Below are 14,802 nucleotides of genomic sequence, written 5' to 3' on the forward strand. Positions count from 1 at the left end.
GAAGAAGCCTTTGGTGAGATACTGGACCATCACAACTAATCCACACTGATTCAGGGCATTGGTGCTATACAACCAGTTGATTGGCTCGGCTTTGGCAGGTACCCTGCCCATAAACCTGAAGAATAGAATCAAGCTTGCCAGCTCAGCCAATTGTTTATTAATGATAGCCGATGGAACAACTACTATGACTCCATCTTCAATTTCAACCCTTTGCAAAAGTGTTCTCTCGAGAGCTAGGAAGGCTCTGTCTCCCTTGGTAACACCCAGTGATTCAGAGGGAGACTCCGCTTCCTCTAGCGTCCTTTTGTTTCCTCTAGCATCCTTTTGTTTAGAGACAAAGCGTCGAGGATCTCGGCAAGCTGCTTCTCTATCAGTGCCTTGCGCCCTCTTAGTTTGTCCTTGTTTAATTCGGCAACGCCGCTTGCGAGTCTCATCGCTCTCGATGTGAGGGGGAGAAGTGCCCTTTGGTCCTTTCAAAGCCTACTCAGGCAAGAGGTCCTTTGTCAGCCCAGGGGACCCCGAAATGCCGCTCGGAGTCTTACCGCTCCCGATGTGAGGGGGAGAAGTGCCCTCTGGTCCTTTCAAAGCCTACTCAGGCTAGAGGTGTTAGCCCAAGGGACCCCGAAAGTGCTTTAACATATGAGGGTTTTGTCATGACCTTCATGGCCAAGCACAAGTTGGGTAGATTAAGTGAAAATGGTCCCTAGGCCCCAAGGAACCATGAAAAAGAGAGAACTAAGTGCTTAATAAATAGATAATAAGCGCACTTTTTTCCAAGGAGAGAGCACAATCCGAAACACGCTAAAAAAAGGATAATAAGCATGCTCATGGACTCCCTCCACTGCCGTGGGCAAGGAGGGAACCTAGAGGGAGCTGGAGGGATTGCAAGCCAGAGAGAGAATTGCAAGCAGCTCAGAACCCAAGCAGGAGATGAGGAGCACACTAACTCCTGTAACTCGGCTTACGACTCCACCACACCAGCTACTCACCCAGCGACAATAGGCACATTGCAAAACTCGATACTCCTTCTTGCTATAGAAATACAAGCTCTCCACCTGCTTGCAAAACCTAGAAGCCCTAGCTCACCATTGCGTTGTGCGCTCGCACATAGATCTGAAGCCCTAGCTCACAACAAGAAAGGCAGAGAGAAAGGAAAAATGTGCAACAAGATGCATGAAGGTGAAAGAACACTTGCCTTACAAATAAACACCATTGTAGGGTAATATAAAAAAGAAAAGAGATCTCTTCAATGGGCCAAAGTTTTCTTTGAAGAGAGCAATAGAGACTAGATTGACCAGAGCATATGCGGCCTTGGGAGGACTGGAGAGGATGTTCTCGCAGGTTCAGTTCCAAGAAACTAGGACAAAGCTCTAGCTCTTTGATACCTTGGTAGATTCAGCTACACTCTATGGGGTTCAGGTTTGGGGACCCTCTGTGGGTCAGGATGTGTGGAGAGGTATTGAGAGGCCCTTGGGCTAATTAGAACCAAGGCCTCCGTGCCACACGAGATCATTAGAGCCGAGTTAGCAGCCCCCCCATGCAACCACATGCATTGAACCCATGTGGAGCAATTGAATGCTTTATGACAATTGAGCTAAGCCACTCAATTGCGCCAGTTTACTGCCTTCAACATGCGATTTTACAATTCAAATAAAAAACCAACCATGCCTCCCCCCTTGTTTGATGCTCTAGCTGTGAGCACGCTCACATCGTCCTGTTGTTCCGCCCGTGAGAACCCCCTGATACCGCCTTGACTTCACCACCTTCAGCCGCCAGTTTGGCGGGTCCTGCTTGCATGTGTCACGTGGTCATCATGGCGTCTAGCTTTGTCCCCCATCTGGCGATGCTCTACACTTCCTTGGCTTTCGCTTCCTTTTTTTCGTCTCAACAATCAAGGCATCTCGCTACATTCGCCTCAAACTAATGCGTTCAAAATTGAAAAGACATACTTGGGGTATAAGGCTGCTCTCTAAGGGCTGTTGTGTAAGAAGGCCCTCTTTGTTGTCAAGGGGTGTTCGCCGGGGCTCTAAGCGCACCCACTATGGTTCAACCCTTGAGGCATGCGGGTGTGGGTGAGTGGCCACAATCCCGTGAAGCGAAGCTTCGAACGGTTATAAAAAGGAAAAAAGAAAAAAAAAGGAGGCCCTCTTTGTAGAGGTGATATTTTTAGCGGTGTATGGCCCACTGGGTACATATTGGGTCTTTTCGTCACGCCATTAATTAATTAATGGCGAATATTCGATACACACTGCTCTCGGAAAAGAAAAGTTTCGTCGTTGTGCCTGCGTCAGCTGTCACGTGGCCGCAGTTTTTTAGTGGACTACCTGCGTCACTTCTGCCGCGGTCGCAGCTTTTTTTCGCTGATCGTCACAGAACAAAGGCTGCATTGTCTGGGGGTCAGACGTGTTTGCGATGCACAGACACAGTGCGAGAAAGAGACTACAGTCAACACAAAAATTTCATAGATGAAAGGAAAGAAATAACAGCAGAGATTTCATAGCTATTTCTGGAACGCTCAGTTCTACAAAACAAATGTATTGCTTGATTCTTTCAAGACCAAAGCATATCATTCGTACATGACGACATAGATAACTGTAGATTAGCAGGTGATCATCTTCGGGCAGACAAAATGAGATTCTATGCAGCCATATTTCAAATACTGATCCTTCCAATCTACTTCATTCGTACATGAGGACATAGATAACTGTACATCAGCAGGTGATCATCTTCTGTGCAACCATATTTCAAATACTGATCCTTCCAAGTAGATTGGAAAACCTACATGCTATTGCATGTAGGCGGTTTAACTGCGTTTTCAACATTCCAAATTCTCTCTGCAACACCAAAATTTGCTCTTCCAACTTTGTAACTTGCACATCAGCGACATTAACATCATAATTGTCGACTACGTTTTTTATGCTAGAAATTGCTTCAAGAAGTTCTGAGTGTAGCGAGGACTGACTCCTCGTCTGGTCACCAAGGAATTCCTTCAAAATGTCCACCAAGACATCCTCAATCCTCTCAATTCGTCCATCTTCTACTTGAGTAAATGAGTCATCTCCTTGTGTCTCCTCCAACGCAAGCAACTGATTCTGATTTTGGTCGTCCATTGCATGGCTGATAGTATCAACATAATACTGTTAGTTCCATTCTCTCAATAAAAAATAAACAAATACTAGGATACAAACAACCAGAATCACTACACTAAGCGATCGTCGTTACACCGATTTCATGGACAAGTGGGATGTATTCATCCGCTATTTGTGCATCTCTCACATATACATCCATATCGTCATTATCAGCATCTCTCACATGCACGTTGGCATTATCAGGAGGAGGAACAATTGGGCTGCCAAACATACTGACCATCAAAAAGAGTTCTGCTTGCTAACCATTATGTCAATGAAGCTGGTGGCTTACCTTCCTCTTTCTTGCCAGTGCGATAGAAACCAATCTGACCGTGGGTGCGTCGTGCTATATGTATCATTGTTCACAAAGATATTAGTGATATCTTGGTAAGAAGCAATTGTTGGATGCACCATGCACCTCCAAAGGGCCTTTATTTTACCTAGTTCCATCCCTCGCCCTTGGTGTGGAGTTATCCATGACGAAGATGGATAATATTTGCCGCTTTTAACCATTCTATGTAAAGTTGACAAGAAATCGTTACCTACAGGGTGTTGCAACCTATACTTCCAAAACATCAACGCCCTATCGAAAATATTCCCCGGCGTCAAACAAACATTGTTTTTCACCTCATATAAGCTATACAATTCTATGCCCCTATTCACATCATCAACACTTATATTATGCATGGTTTTTGAAAATACAGCTCACCACTCTCCTTCAAACAATACCCTATAATCCCCTCAAAAGTGTGTATTTTGCGTTGCTTGAGTCCCCGACACAATACCATGCCACCCGCAGGCAATGCTTTGTCCCATCCTAGATATTCTTTGACTTTCTTGTTGATAGCAATAAGTGATGTCACCCACAGCCGGACCACCATTTGTAAATGCAAGTGAAAAAGAACACCTCCCCTCTGAACCGCACACAACCCAACTAAGGCTCATTTTGAAGAAATCGTCCCATTTGCTGCAACAACCCTATGTCTACATCCCCACCCCCTATGGAGATAGTCACACTAACCTCCATCATTTTACTGACTGTTCTTGATGGTCTACCCTTTGCTGGTTGTGCATCAACACGTTTTCTTTTCTTTGAAACATTTGACGGCTCTGCTTCTCCCCTAGCACGAGCTTCAGACTTTAGGCAAAACCATGACATACAGACACAGAGAACCCAGCACACTCACAACAGAGTAGCAACAGGAAGAGGTAACGTACACAACGTACACACACAATCAGAACTTACAGTAAGCACTGCTGCGGGTTGCTCGGGAGCATCGCACACAAAACATCGCCAATAGAGATACCATGAAATATAACCCACAAACAGGTCCCAAGAGAACATATGTCGACAATCCCGACATGCCCGTGGCCTGTGTCGTGCCACATCGATAAATCTTTTTGTTTTCCTCCCCAGCATCTCCACATATTCACATCGCTTGGACCTGCTGCGAAAATTAGAGGGACATACTGGGACTATACCATTGAATGGTTTACTATGGTTGAAACATGGAATTCTAACCTAGTAGAGTCTAAGGGTAGGTGATCACATGAAAAGTATTTACCGTAGCAGAGTAGTAGGTACAGCTTTTTGACTCGTCTTATGCAGTGGCCGGTGGCTGGTGGCCCGGCTCTGACAACGAAGATCGCACAATATTTCGCGTCAGTCTACATCAGTCACGACTCACCAGTCCGACCGCAATATATATAATAATTTTTGTAGACAAAAATAATATTTCTGGCCTTCCAAAATTAAGCTCAATGTCTCGTCATTTGAAATTTGAACTCGGCTTCAGAAAATGGGTACTGCGTGCGAGCAGCACCTACTCTACCAGCGCGTCGTTCCTATCTGGCCATAGCCAGACCTCCCCCTTTGTCCCAATCCGGAGAGAGAGAAAGAGAGAGTCAGTCGCGTCGCGTCTTCCATCCCCCCCTTGCTTTCAAAAGAAAAGCTTGGTCGTGCCTTCGCAGTAAAAACTTGACCTTTCCATAGCCAGAGCCTGGGCAACACGGTTCTTTGCCTCTGCATGTCACAAGGTACCGTAGGACTTTGTTGTGTTGCAGATTTCCCACCTTTCTTCTGTTTCTTTAGAAATTAGTCATCGCAAACTGCTTCATCTTTCTCTCATAGCTACATCCTGTTCCAACGGGAAGAAGCAAGGCGCTGAGCTGAAGAGCCTTTCCCTCAACTGCCTAGGAATCTCGCAGTGCTCTCTATAGTCAGCGTACGTAGCTGAAAGCAAACAGGCGTTTGCAATTTACAACACTTGCAGTGTGAGCTACGGCCATATAAGCAGGGCGAGAACCCTTTCACATGCTTTTGCTGGATCTGAGAGGTGAATGCGCTCACTTGGTGGCCTATTCATAACAATGTAGGCCAAAGAAGCCCTCTTAAAAGTTATCAGGAGCCTGTTTTCTTTTTTTTGTAACAGAGCTTTATGCACCTCTCTGATGTAACCATAGACTCCCGCTGCTTTCAACACAATCTCTGTGTAACTCAATGGCCGACAGCCCGGGGAAGGTTCTCTCCAGCTTTACTTCCTCAAATGAAAAGAAGGGTGATACTTCCAAGGTAGGTGGCTGTGCTGGTGTCTTCTTTCAGCTCTTCGATCGCTTTAATGGCAGGAAATTCCTTCCACACAAGCTTTTGCCCTCAGGTATAAAACTTGGCTGATTTGAGAAGCCCTTTGTTGATGTTTCTTTATCTCGACCTCATTTTTGTCATAAATCTGCAGAAAGATCCAAGCACATCACCATCAGTCACACAGAAGAGAAACTACCTATGGCCAAATTATTGTTGGTATGCCTTCACCCATTTCAATTAATGCACATGCATCTTTGTTTAGGGCTTTGGGGTTGATTACATGCTGCATCATATCCCTGAGAGTGTGTACTTTTTCATGGTGCATGCTAACGTCGCTTCATTGTTTAATTTGAAAGTGTGCTAGGCAAATTAGGGTGTGACTTTGTCTAATATTACTTGTAGCAGCCACTTGGGCGTGCTCAATAAAAAGTTGTGTTGTCATGCACAAACCTGTGCATGCTTGATATTGCTTAGAAGCTTGCAGATATATGGTGTATCAGAATGTAGGTGTTGGGCTTTGTACTTTGAGAAACACTCTTTGTTTAAGAATTCTTGCAGCATATCAGCAAGGTGTGGACATGTGGTACACATTAGAGAGAGTTGCTAGGTAACTTAGGCATGAGGGAATTATATGGCTTAAGCCCATTGCTTATTTGTGGCAGATTGCAGATGAGAAAAGAATTGCGGCTTCAAAGAAAGAAAAGGAAACTCTCTCTGATGAACTCATTGAGGGGAATGAGAATCATGAAGGACGGAGAGAGATGCATGTAAGTGTTGTTGCAAAGCTCATGGGCTTGGAAACAATGCCTTCTTCCAAGATTTCCAGAGAGAGGAAACAAGCAAGAGTTCTGAAAGATGAAGCTGAAGCCCTGTCTGCAAGAAAACCTTTGCAAAAGAAAAAGGTACCTGGCAAGAGAGTACAGAGAAATACCAAGGCAATGGACATAAGAATGCAGTCTACAAAGCGAGCAACAAAACCTTCTCACACAGATCATCTTTGCGGACTGAAACTTACAGGTTCTACTCCTGTTACTGATGGATTGAAACATCCTTCAGTGAGGTCTAAATTGATTGTGAAGTCAAGGTCTTCTGCAACAATAACACAGATGAACTCTAGAAAAGGGGAAGATTCAAGAACTTTTATTTTCACCAAGTTTTCTCTGCCTACTATTCAAATAGAGTCTCAGTTGAGATCGATACTCTCACCCTCAAGGACCTCAAATAAAGTGCTTTCACCTATCAAGAGTCCTTTATCTTCAAGAAGTGCAGCTCGCTTATTTGGGGCTGCAGTTAAAGTCCTTGAGCCAAATTTGCGACCTGCTAGACAACTCGGTTTTTCTCTCCACAATGCCAATAGTGCATCACATGGCAATTGTGATGAGGACAACAAAAAGCGAAACTCAACCTTGATAGCATCAAAAAGATTAGTGCAAGCAAATGCACCGTTTACAGATTGTAAGGGCCAAGTTACAAGCAAATATCTAAACCCTAGTCCTGAGAAGATCAGACAGCTTTCTCCAAATCACGCTACCAGAAATAGGCATCCTAATGCCAGGGAAGGAGTGAGAAAGACTCTTCCTTATGTCAAACATGAAAAGCGGCCGCATAAGATTGTCTCCGGCAAAAAACAGTCCCTGGTTACCGATTCCTGTAAATTAGAAGCAAATGATTCCACTAGTGGCGGCTGCAGTTTGAGAACCTCAAGTACAAGCAATAAAACTTCTGCCAATTCCACCCAAATGGGTAACAAACAGGAGAACACGCTCGTGACAGAAGGAGGCATGTCTAGTGTGCAAGGGCCTCATATGAGTATTGCTTCACATGGAGCAGGATCAGCTAAAGACGCAAATCACGGTATGAATGTTCAGCCGTTAAGGTTTGAAAGATCTCAACGATTAACTTGTCCATTGGATAAGCTCGCAAAGAATACGATTCAGGAAGGTAGCAGGAACAATTTCAAAGCTAGGTTTGCAAATGACAGTAAGTCTACAATCTTGGGTAAAACTAGTAGCACAGGTGCTCCTAGCAGGACAAATGAGGTTCAGTCGAAGAGGGAGTCATCATGCAGCGGGTCTTCCTCAAAAAGAAAAGCAAGCAGGTTATCTCCAAAATCTGCTCTCTTGTCCGATGTTGCAAGAGCTGTTGTGGGAGACCTCACGTTGCAGACTATCGAAAACGAGAGGAGGATCAAGATGCTTGCACTTGAAAAGCAAAGTGTGTCACCTCAAAGTGACTCCAACGTTCCGGACGTATGTTATGATGGGTGCAATATGACCAGCAGCATTGAAGCGGACTCCAAGGGCCGGACTCGTGTGAGGGCCAAATGGGAGGTCACAGATGAAAGAAAAAAAAGTTTAACAATGAGCCGTATTAGTTGTAATGTTTCGCAATCCACCTCTAGCTCAGTTGGCAACAATCGCAGAGGGGATAGTGCTTTGGAGGCTGACATAGCATCAGTGGGCCTTCTGCATGGGCCTTTTTTGTCTTTGAATGCACCTACATCGCGGTCCTGGTGTTCACAGTTTGGTACAAATGAACACAATTTGTTTTGCAATGATGGATCAGAGGCAATGAATTACTGTAGCACTCTGCACAACAAAGAATCAAGAGACCTTAATGTTTGCTCTAGCAAGATCGACGGTTATCTTGGAGGTGTTAAACAGGTATGTGTTTTTTGGCTTGTACTAAGACTGCAGACTCTTAATTCATTAAATTGAACAAAACAATTGACATTTATTAAAACGCTTTAGGTTGGAGGATAGAGAGCTTGAGGTTGCTATAAATGTTTGACAGTGCCTCCTCATTTTAATGCATGACATGGTTATGCATCTCATGACGGTTGCTTCCATTTGGGCACAAGGAGTTTGACTTTCTACCCTTTCCTTCCTGACTTGTTTACAAAAGGCTTGCTACATTGGCCAATTCAAAGCATATTCAGCAAAGCTTCCTGGTAGTGGTACAAAAGAACTAGAACAAAGATACTACTACTAGAATCCATGCTCATCTGCACTCTGGATGTCGAGAGAGTATGGCTCGAATCCTCTGCCGTAGTCTCCGTCGATGTTGTGTAGCCCCTCTCCTCAATCATGGCCGTCTAGATAGATAGATAGATAGATAGATAGATAGACAGATAGAGAGAGAGAGAGAGAGAGAGAGAGAGAGAGAGAGAGAGAGAGAGAGAGAGAGAGAGAGAGAGAGAGAGAGAGAGAGAGAGAGAGAGAGAGAGTCGATGCTGTGTAGCCCCTCTCCTCAATCATGGCCGTCTGGATAGAGAGAGAGAGAGAGAGAGAGAGAGAGAGAGAGAGAGAGAGAGAGAGAGAGAGAGAGAGAGAGAGAGCCCCTCTCCTCAATCATGGCCGTCTGGATCGAGAGAGAGAGAGAGAGAGAGAGAGAGAGAGAGAGAGAGAGAGAGAGAGAGAGAGAGAGCCCCTCTCCTCAATCATGGCCGTTTGGATCGAGAGAGAGAGAGAGAGAGAGAGAGAGAGAGAGAGAGAGAGAGAGAGAGAGAGAGTCGATGCTGTGTAGCCCCTCTCCTCAATCATGGCCGTCTGGATAGAGAGAGAGAGAGAGAGAGAGAGAGAGAGAGAGAGAGAGAGAGAGAGAGAGAGAGAGAGAGAGAGAGAATCATGAGAGAGAGAGAGAGAGAGAGAGAGAGAGAGAGAGAGAGAGAGAGAGAGAGAGAGAGAGAGAGAGAGAGAGCCCCTCTCCTCAATCATGGCCGTCTGGATCGAGAGAGAGAGAGAGAGAGAGAGAGAGAGAGAGAGAGAGAGAGAGAGAGAGAGAGAAACGAAATGTTATATTAACGTCTTCAAAAAGGCCAAAATGATCTATGAGACTAATCTGTTACAAAATGGTGAATCTAATACCATGTCTGGGTACAAAAGAACTAGAACAAAGATACTACTACTAGAATCCATGCTCATCTGCACTCTGGATGTCGAGAGAGTATGGCTCGAATCCTCTGCCGTAGTCTCCGTCGATGCTGTGTAGCCCCTCTCCTCAATCGTGGCCGTCTGGATCTCCACAGAGAGAGAGAGAGAGAGAGAGAGAGAGAGAGAGAGAGAGAGAGAGAGAGAGTCTTACATATGCTTTTTTTTTTTGGCAGCAATCAAGTAATGACAGCAGTACTCCACTCAAAGAAGATAGTTGTGCTCAAGATAGTGAGTCTATTTCTGGCTCACTTTGTGCAGAAGAATGTGAGCAGCCGAGTCCAATATCCATCCTTGACTCTCCTTTTCATGACTCTGCCTCATGCAGCTCTGACAGCTTTGAGGGACCTCAAGGTAGTTGTTTCTCCATCATATGTAGTGTTGCTTATCGATTGTAAATATCACAGACCTATGTTTGAAGTGTGGTGCAGTTGTGTATATTTGTGCGGATATGTGTGTAAACAGATATTAGTACCTAGGTCAATACCTCCTGGGATATTCAGTTAATACTTTCTATGATGAAGTTGATGGGTAACTAGTGCTATGGATGACCACCGTGATGAATGTTGCTTTAGTCAGTCAATATAATGTATGGTTAAGCTGGTGGGCATGTAGTGTTGTGGATGATCACGCCAATGTAACTTGCACACTCTTTCTCATCATGAGTCCACCCATGCTCTTGGGTTCACATTGGGTAATTGTCTTAACCCATTTGGTTCTTATTGTGAAGTTTCGTTCAAGTTGCCACTATTGGATGTTGTTCCGAGTTCTCAATCTTTGGTGATGCACACCCTTATGAAGTAGGCTTTTGTTTGTTTCAAAAATTTCCACTATTTAATACTCTTTCTTCCATTAGCTCTTTTTTTTTGGAGCTAGACTAAAATTAACTAGGTAGACCTATGTATGTGTGTACTTGTTGCCCACAATAGGGCATTTATAATGTGCGATATTAAGAATTGATGGCCTTATCGGGGATGTCATTATGTTTATTCAATTCATACCATGATTAAGCTGATGGGTATGTAGTCCAGGTATGTGATTAAGCTCGAGGTTGCAACTTGCATTGTCTTTTCAAAGGATGAAGTCAGAGGTTATTCTATTTAGAATTTCACCTCACTATGTTTATCTTTCTTGTAGGTAACGGCATAAGTCCTGATGGTTTAATGTTATCTCTAACTGGAACAACTGTGTGCAGGATTTCAACTTTGGGAGGCCGTGGAGAATGAAAACTTAGATTACTTGAGCACTGTGGAAAATCATGTGGAAAGTCCTGGCATTTTGACACAAATGTCTCAATTACATTCTATAGACTCCCGAAGCTCTGATGTCGATGCCAAAAATAAGCCAATCACAGAGTATGAGGAAAAGTACATGAAGAAGATCTTAGGCACTGTGCTTCATTCTGCTGAGTTGGCAGTTTGGGAAAGGCTAGCACTGTCTGGCCCTTTGATTGATCCACTAATTTATTACGAGCTTGAGGAGAGTCACAAACATACACAGGGAGCAAGAATGTCCACAAGTGTATGCGAAGAGTTTGACCATGAAAGGGACCATTGCTATGGTACAACCTTTGCTGCTTGGTGCAAAGAGGGTACTCCACAACAAAGGAAGCTTTATTTTGACTGCATCGAGGTGGCTCTGGGGTTGAGTCTGGAGCTTGCAATGCAGTCTTATGGATTTCTTCTCCCTTTCTTGCACTTCTCACCAGCTTATTTACAGAAGGCAGTACATAAACACCTGGGTGAGTGGAAGGGGTTGGCCTTGAGCATGAATCTCGATGACATGATGACGGTGGAAATCAATTCAGGTATGGCAAGGTGGCTCAAATATGGTGATGAAGTGGAAATAGTAGCAGCAAATATGGAGACCATAATCTTCAACAGCTTGATAGATGAGGTAACGGAGGACGCACTCAAGGATGTGGAAGCTTGCTGTGTCTGCAGGTAGGTTGTCTCAAGAAGTGGGTGGAGTTCCTGAATGTGATTACAACAAGCTATTTCATGCGAACGCACTCCCAACTCCAAAATGGAGGCCAAAACGCGTCTGAAATATGCTTTACTGGAATAATACATGGATGGAGGATATTGCTGCATGTCTTGAGCTGGGCATGATATAGAAGAATGCTCTTGCCTCTCTTAAAGGTTGCAGTTAGTGTAGTGACATTTTGGTAAACCAACTGATCTCAACATTTTTAGCATCCTTAGGTTAACCCCCATGGTGGATGCCAGCAGTTGAGATAGTACTCCACAGCCTTCACAGAAGTTGTCTAATTAATACTGCTGAACTTCTGCACTACCACTCTACATAACCCGATAGAAAAGCACCCATGGAAGCTAGTATATCTATATAAAACAACAATCAAGGACCATGTAACTTTGGCTTTGTTATCATAAATTATCAATAGCATGAAAGGGAATCCTGGTTTATTTCTTCAATGGTAAAAGATATGAATTGCTTTGTGGCTGAGAGTTCTTGGTATAGAAAGTGGTTGGCAAAACAAAGATTTAACCTTTTCTCCTTCGAGTTTTTTTGGCTGCATGTCGGTATTTACACTAATTTTTACTGGTCATCTTCAAGGCAAGGCTCGGAATTTAGTTGAGAATTTGCAATTTTAGCCAGTTAAAAGTACATTAGACATTGGTTTTTGGTGAACACTGAATGGGGTGATAAAGTATAGTTCTCCCAACCATTTGGATGGTGGCTGCCTCTAAGACTCTCTGTATATTTTAATGCCAATAAAAAAATCAACATATCTATACCTGGATGCAATGGAGAAACTAACACTGATGCGGCGATCAAGGCAACTCTTAGTCTGAGTGGTGATCCTTAGTGAATCTTGTCACTATTCACAAGGATCCTTCTTTGGTGGTTCCAAGATTGGTGGTCTCTATCCTTTTTGTCAATTGTGGTAGATTGGGTCTTGAAGTCTCTTGGGATTGTTCCTAAGAAGCAAAAATTTCTCTTCTTGCTTGGACATAGCCTAAGCTTACCACTTCAAACTTAATTCAACTTACTATCTCTCACATGGGCTTAAATGTACATAAGATGATGCTTTAGTTAATGCCCCTATTTTGCCATCATTAACGTGCCATACAGCATTGTTGGTTGGACAGGCTTTATCCAACACCCCACAATTGCTCCCAAGAATTCTATGCTTTGCTAAGATCTTATGTAGGCCAAAAAGCTAAGGCCATACAATTTTCAAATTAGACCGTTAACCTAAAGTTGTTCTAAGTTGCCTCCCCAAATGCTAATTTTTGGCTGTTTAAAACAGACTAGACCACAATCTCACACCCCTTAATCATAATATGGCTCACGGCTCAGAGTCGATACTTCCATCGCCTCTGGCAGCAATGGTGTTGTCATAGGCACTGTAGTAGCAAAGGGTGGGAAGCAAGGGGGGAATTGAACAAAGGATTTATTATCAAAGGCCAAAGTAGTCTTTGCCTTATAAGAGTTACTGTGTGGAAGCTAAGATGAAGATTCTTCAAAGAACTAAGTACTTTTATTGTGCCCCAAAGTGACCAAAGACTATAAGGGTTCAATGCCAGTTGGATAGTATAAATTGGACAAGGAGTGAATAGCATTGACATAGAGGCAAACGTAGGTGCACCCACATAGAACACATAGACAAAATGCAACATTCGCCCTACCAATTCAAAACCAACATGACAAACCCTTGAAAAAAAAACATTTTGATTGCTTGTGTGTGTGTGTGTGTGTGTGTGAGAGAGAGAGAGAGAGAGAGAGAGAGAGAGAGAGAGAGAGGGAGATTTATACATTTTGAGTAACTTGAAAATGCACATTGACAACATCTAGATTGCCTCTTCAAACATGAAAAATGACTGAGAAACCTACAAAGAGTAGTGATATAACACCAAATGTAGTGGTGCATGGGAGAGTTCATAGGTATGCCAAATTCCAATCATTGGGATCTATAGTAAGGAATTCCTTTGTCAAAGAGAGAGCATGTCAAGTATTTCACTTTTGATTCTTACCTTCACATACCAAAAGTTTGCTTCATCAATGTCGAAAGGATCAACCAAAATCTGCAAATCTTCCCTTAGCTATGCTTAGGATTATTTGACAACCACATTTTCACGTGGGATCAGCCGTCCACGATCTTTGGATGATGTGGACCATCCATTTATTCTCAAGAATAAAAAAATTATGGCCGATCGTGCCTTCGACACTTGAACACACCACGTGCCACATCGACTCTACCATTAAGCTATATCACATCTTTTGAAATGGTGGTGAAAACTTGCAATAATATAAAAAAAATGACGGGGCGGGGATCGCATGGTGATGGATGGATGGGATCAGACAGGGATTACTTTGGAATAGATGGATTCACAAGGTGATCACATCCCAATTGGAATTCACATGGGGATCACTTGATCGTCACTTGGTGCTCCCGTTGAGTTTACTTGGGGTTGACTTTAATTGGGATCACATGGTTATCACTTGGAGATTAATCTAGCATTGAACGTCGCAAAACCAGTTCCGTTGCCCCCAATTAATAGGGGCCATTGATCCCATCTGATAGGTGGGGGTGTTGAATAATCAGGAGGCTTAGCTATGTCGTTGTTAATGGGACACTTTGACCGTCACTTAATCCACGCCATGTGTTTGATGAAAAAAAAATTCTATCCAAGAAAACTATATAATCCTCCCTCAACCTAAGCTACGGTTGTACATTCTCTATGAATACTTTTCAATCTTTTGTTCTCTAAAGCTTTTATAACATGCCAAAAAAATGCCGAAGATCCTAAGCGCGTTAAAAAAAAATATCTTCAATGCAATGTTTGACCTTTGAGCTTGTATATCCTACAATCAGGGGTTGTTCCCCCGGGATTCTAGTCCCCCTTTCCCTCGAGGTTTCGAGCCCTTGCCTCCCCACCGCCTTTTTGTTCCCGTGTTGGGCACGACTTCTGTCGAGCTATTCGCACTTCATGCTGGTGTTTACAATGGAGGTGGACACACTTCCTATGGAGGAGTACTCGCGGCTGGGAAGCTCCTACTGAATGAAGTAAGCATTCTAATGGATGAAGGCAACGGGCCAACATCACGACCCTCGAGTGGAGCCTTGACAGGAGGTGGGGCTTTGACAAGGGGCATGCCTCCGTTGGCTAATCTAGTGGGGTTAATTGAAAAGGCT

The 14,802-nt window shown here is 43.7% G+C and overlaps 2 protein-coding genes and 1 pseudogene across 2 annotated transcripts; 2 read left to right on the forward strand and 1 right to left on the reverse strand.

Moving 5' to 3' along the window:
• Positions 1–2,659: 2,659 nt before the first annotated feature.
• On the reverse strand, positions 2,660–3,369 carry LOC147445518 (uncharacterized; annotated as a pseudogene).
• A 739-nt stretch (positions 3,370–4,108) lies between these two features.
• On the forward strand, positions 4,109–5,585 carry LOC147445519 (uncharacterized). The gene is made up of 6 exons (XM_086525021.1): positions 4,109–4,337; positions 4,738–4,790; positions 5,126–5,165; positions 5,260–5,335; positions 5,402–5,464; positions 5,561–5,585. The coding sequence occupies exons 1-6, from the start codon at positions 4,109–4,111 to the stop codon at positions 5,583–5,585; spliced, it is 486 nt and encodes a 161-aa protein (XP_086381147.1).
• Positions 4,890–12,071, forward strand: LOC147445520 (uncharacterized). Its single transcript, XM_086525020.1, has 5 exons — positions 4,890–5,785; positions 5,864–5,928; positions 6,375–8,375; positions 9,818–9,995; positions 10,837–12,071. The coding sequence occupies exons 1-5, from the start codon at positions 5,629–5,631 to the stop codon at positions 11,586–11,588; spliced, it is 3,153 nt and encodes a 1,050-aa protein (XP_086381146.1). The 5' UTR covers positions 4,890–5,628; the 3' UTR covers positions 11,589–12,071.
• The last annotated feature ends 2,731 nt before the right edge of the window (positions 12,072–14,802 follow it).

Source organism: Adiantum capillus-veneris, chromosome 12, assembly GCF_014529385.1.
Source record: "Adiantum capillus-veneris isolate H3 chromosome 12, ASM1452938v2, whole genome shotgun sequence".
Lineage (NCBI taxonomy): Eukaryota > Viridiplantae > Streptophyta > Polypodiopsida > Polypodiales > Pteridaceae > Adiantum > Adiantum capillus-veneris.

Bases quoted from the DNA above. Each gene is read 5' to 3' on its own strand.
- LOC147445519 (XM_086525021.1), top strand. From the start codon at position 4,109: ATGTCTACATCCCCACCCCCTATGGAGATAGTCACACTAACCTCCATC. The intron at 4,338-4,737 runs GTAACGTACACA...CGTCTTATGCAG, and splicing joins CAGAGTAGCAACAGGAAGAG to TGGCCGGTGGCTGGTGGCCC. The intron at 4,791-5,125 runs GTCAGTCTACAT...TTCCATAGCCAG, and splicing joins AAGATCGCACAATATTTCGC to AGCCTGGGCAACACGGTTCT.
- LOC147445520 (XM_086525020.1), top strand. From the start codon at position 5,629: ATGGCCGACAGCCCGGGGAAGGTTCTCTCCAGCTTTACTTCCTCAAAT. The intron at 5,929-6,374 runs GTATGCCTTCAC...TATTTGTGGCAG, and splicing joins CTATGGCCAAATTATTGTTG to ATTGCAGATGAGAAAAGAAT. The intron at 8,376-9,817 runs GTATGTGTTTTT...TTTTTTTGGCAG, and splicing joins ATCTTGGAGGTGTTAAACAG to CAATCAAGTAATGACAGCAG.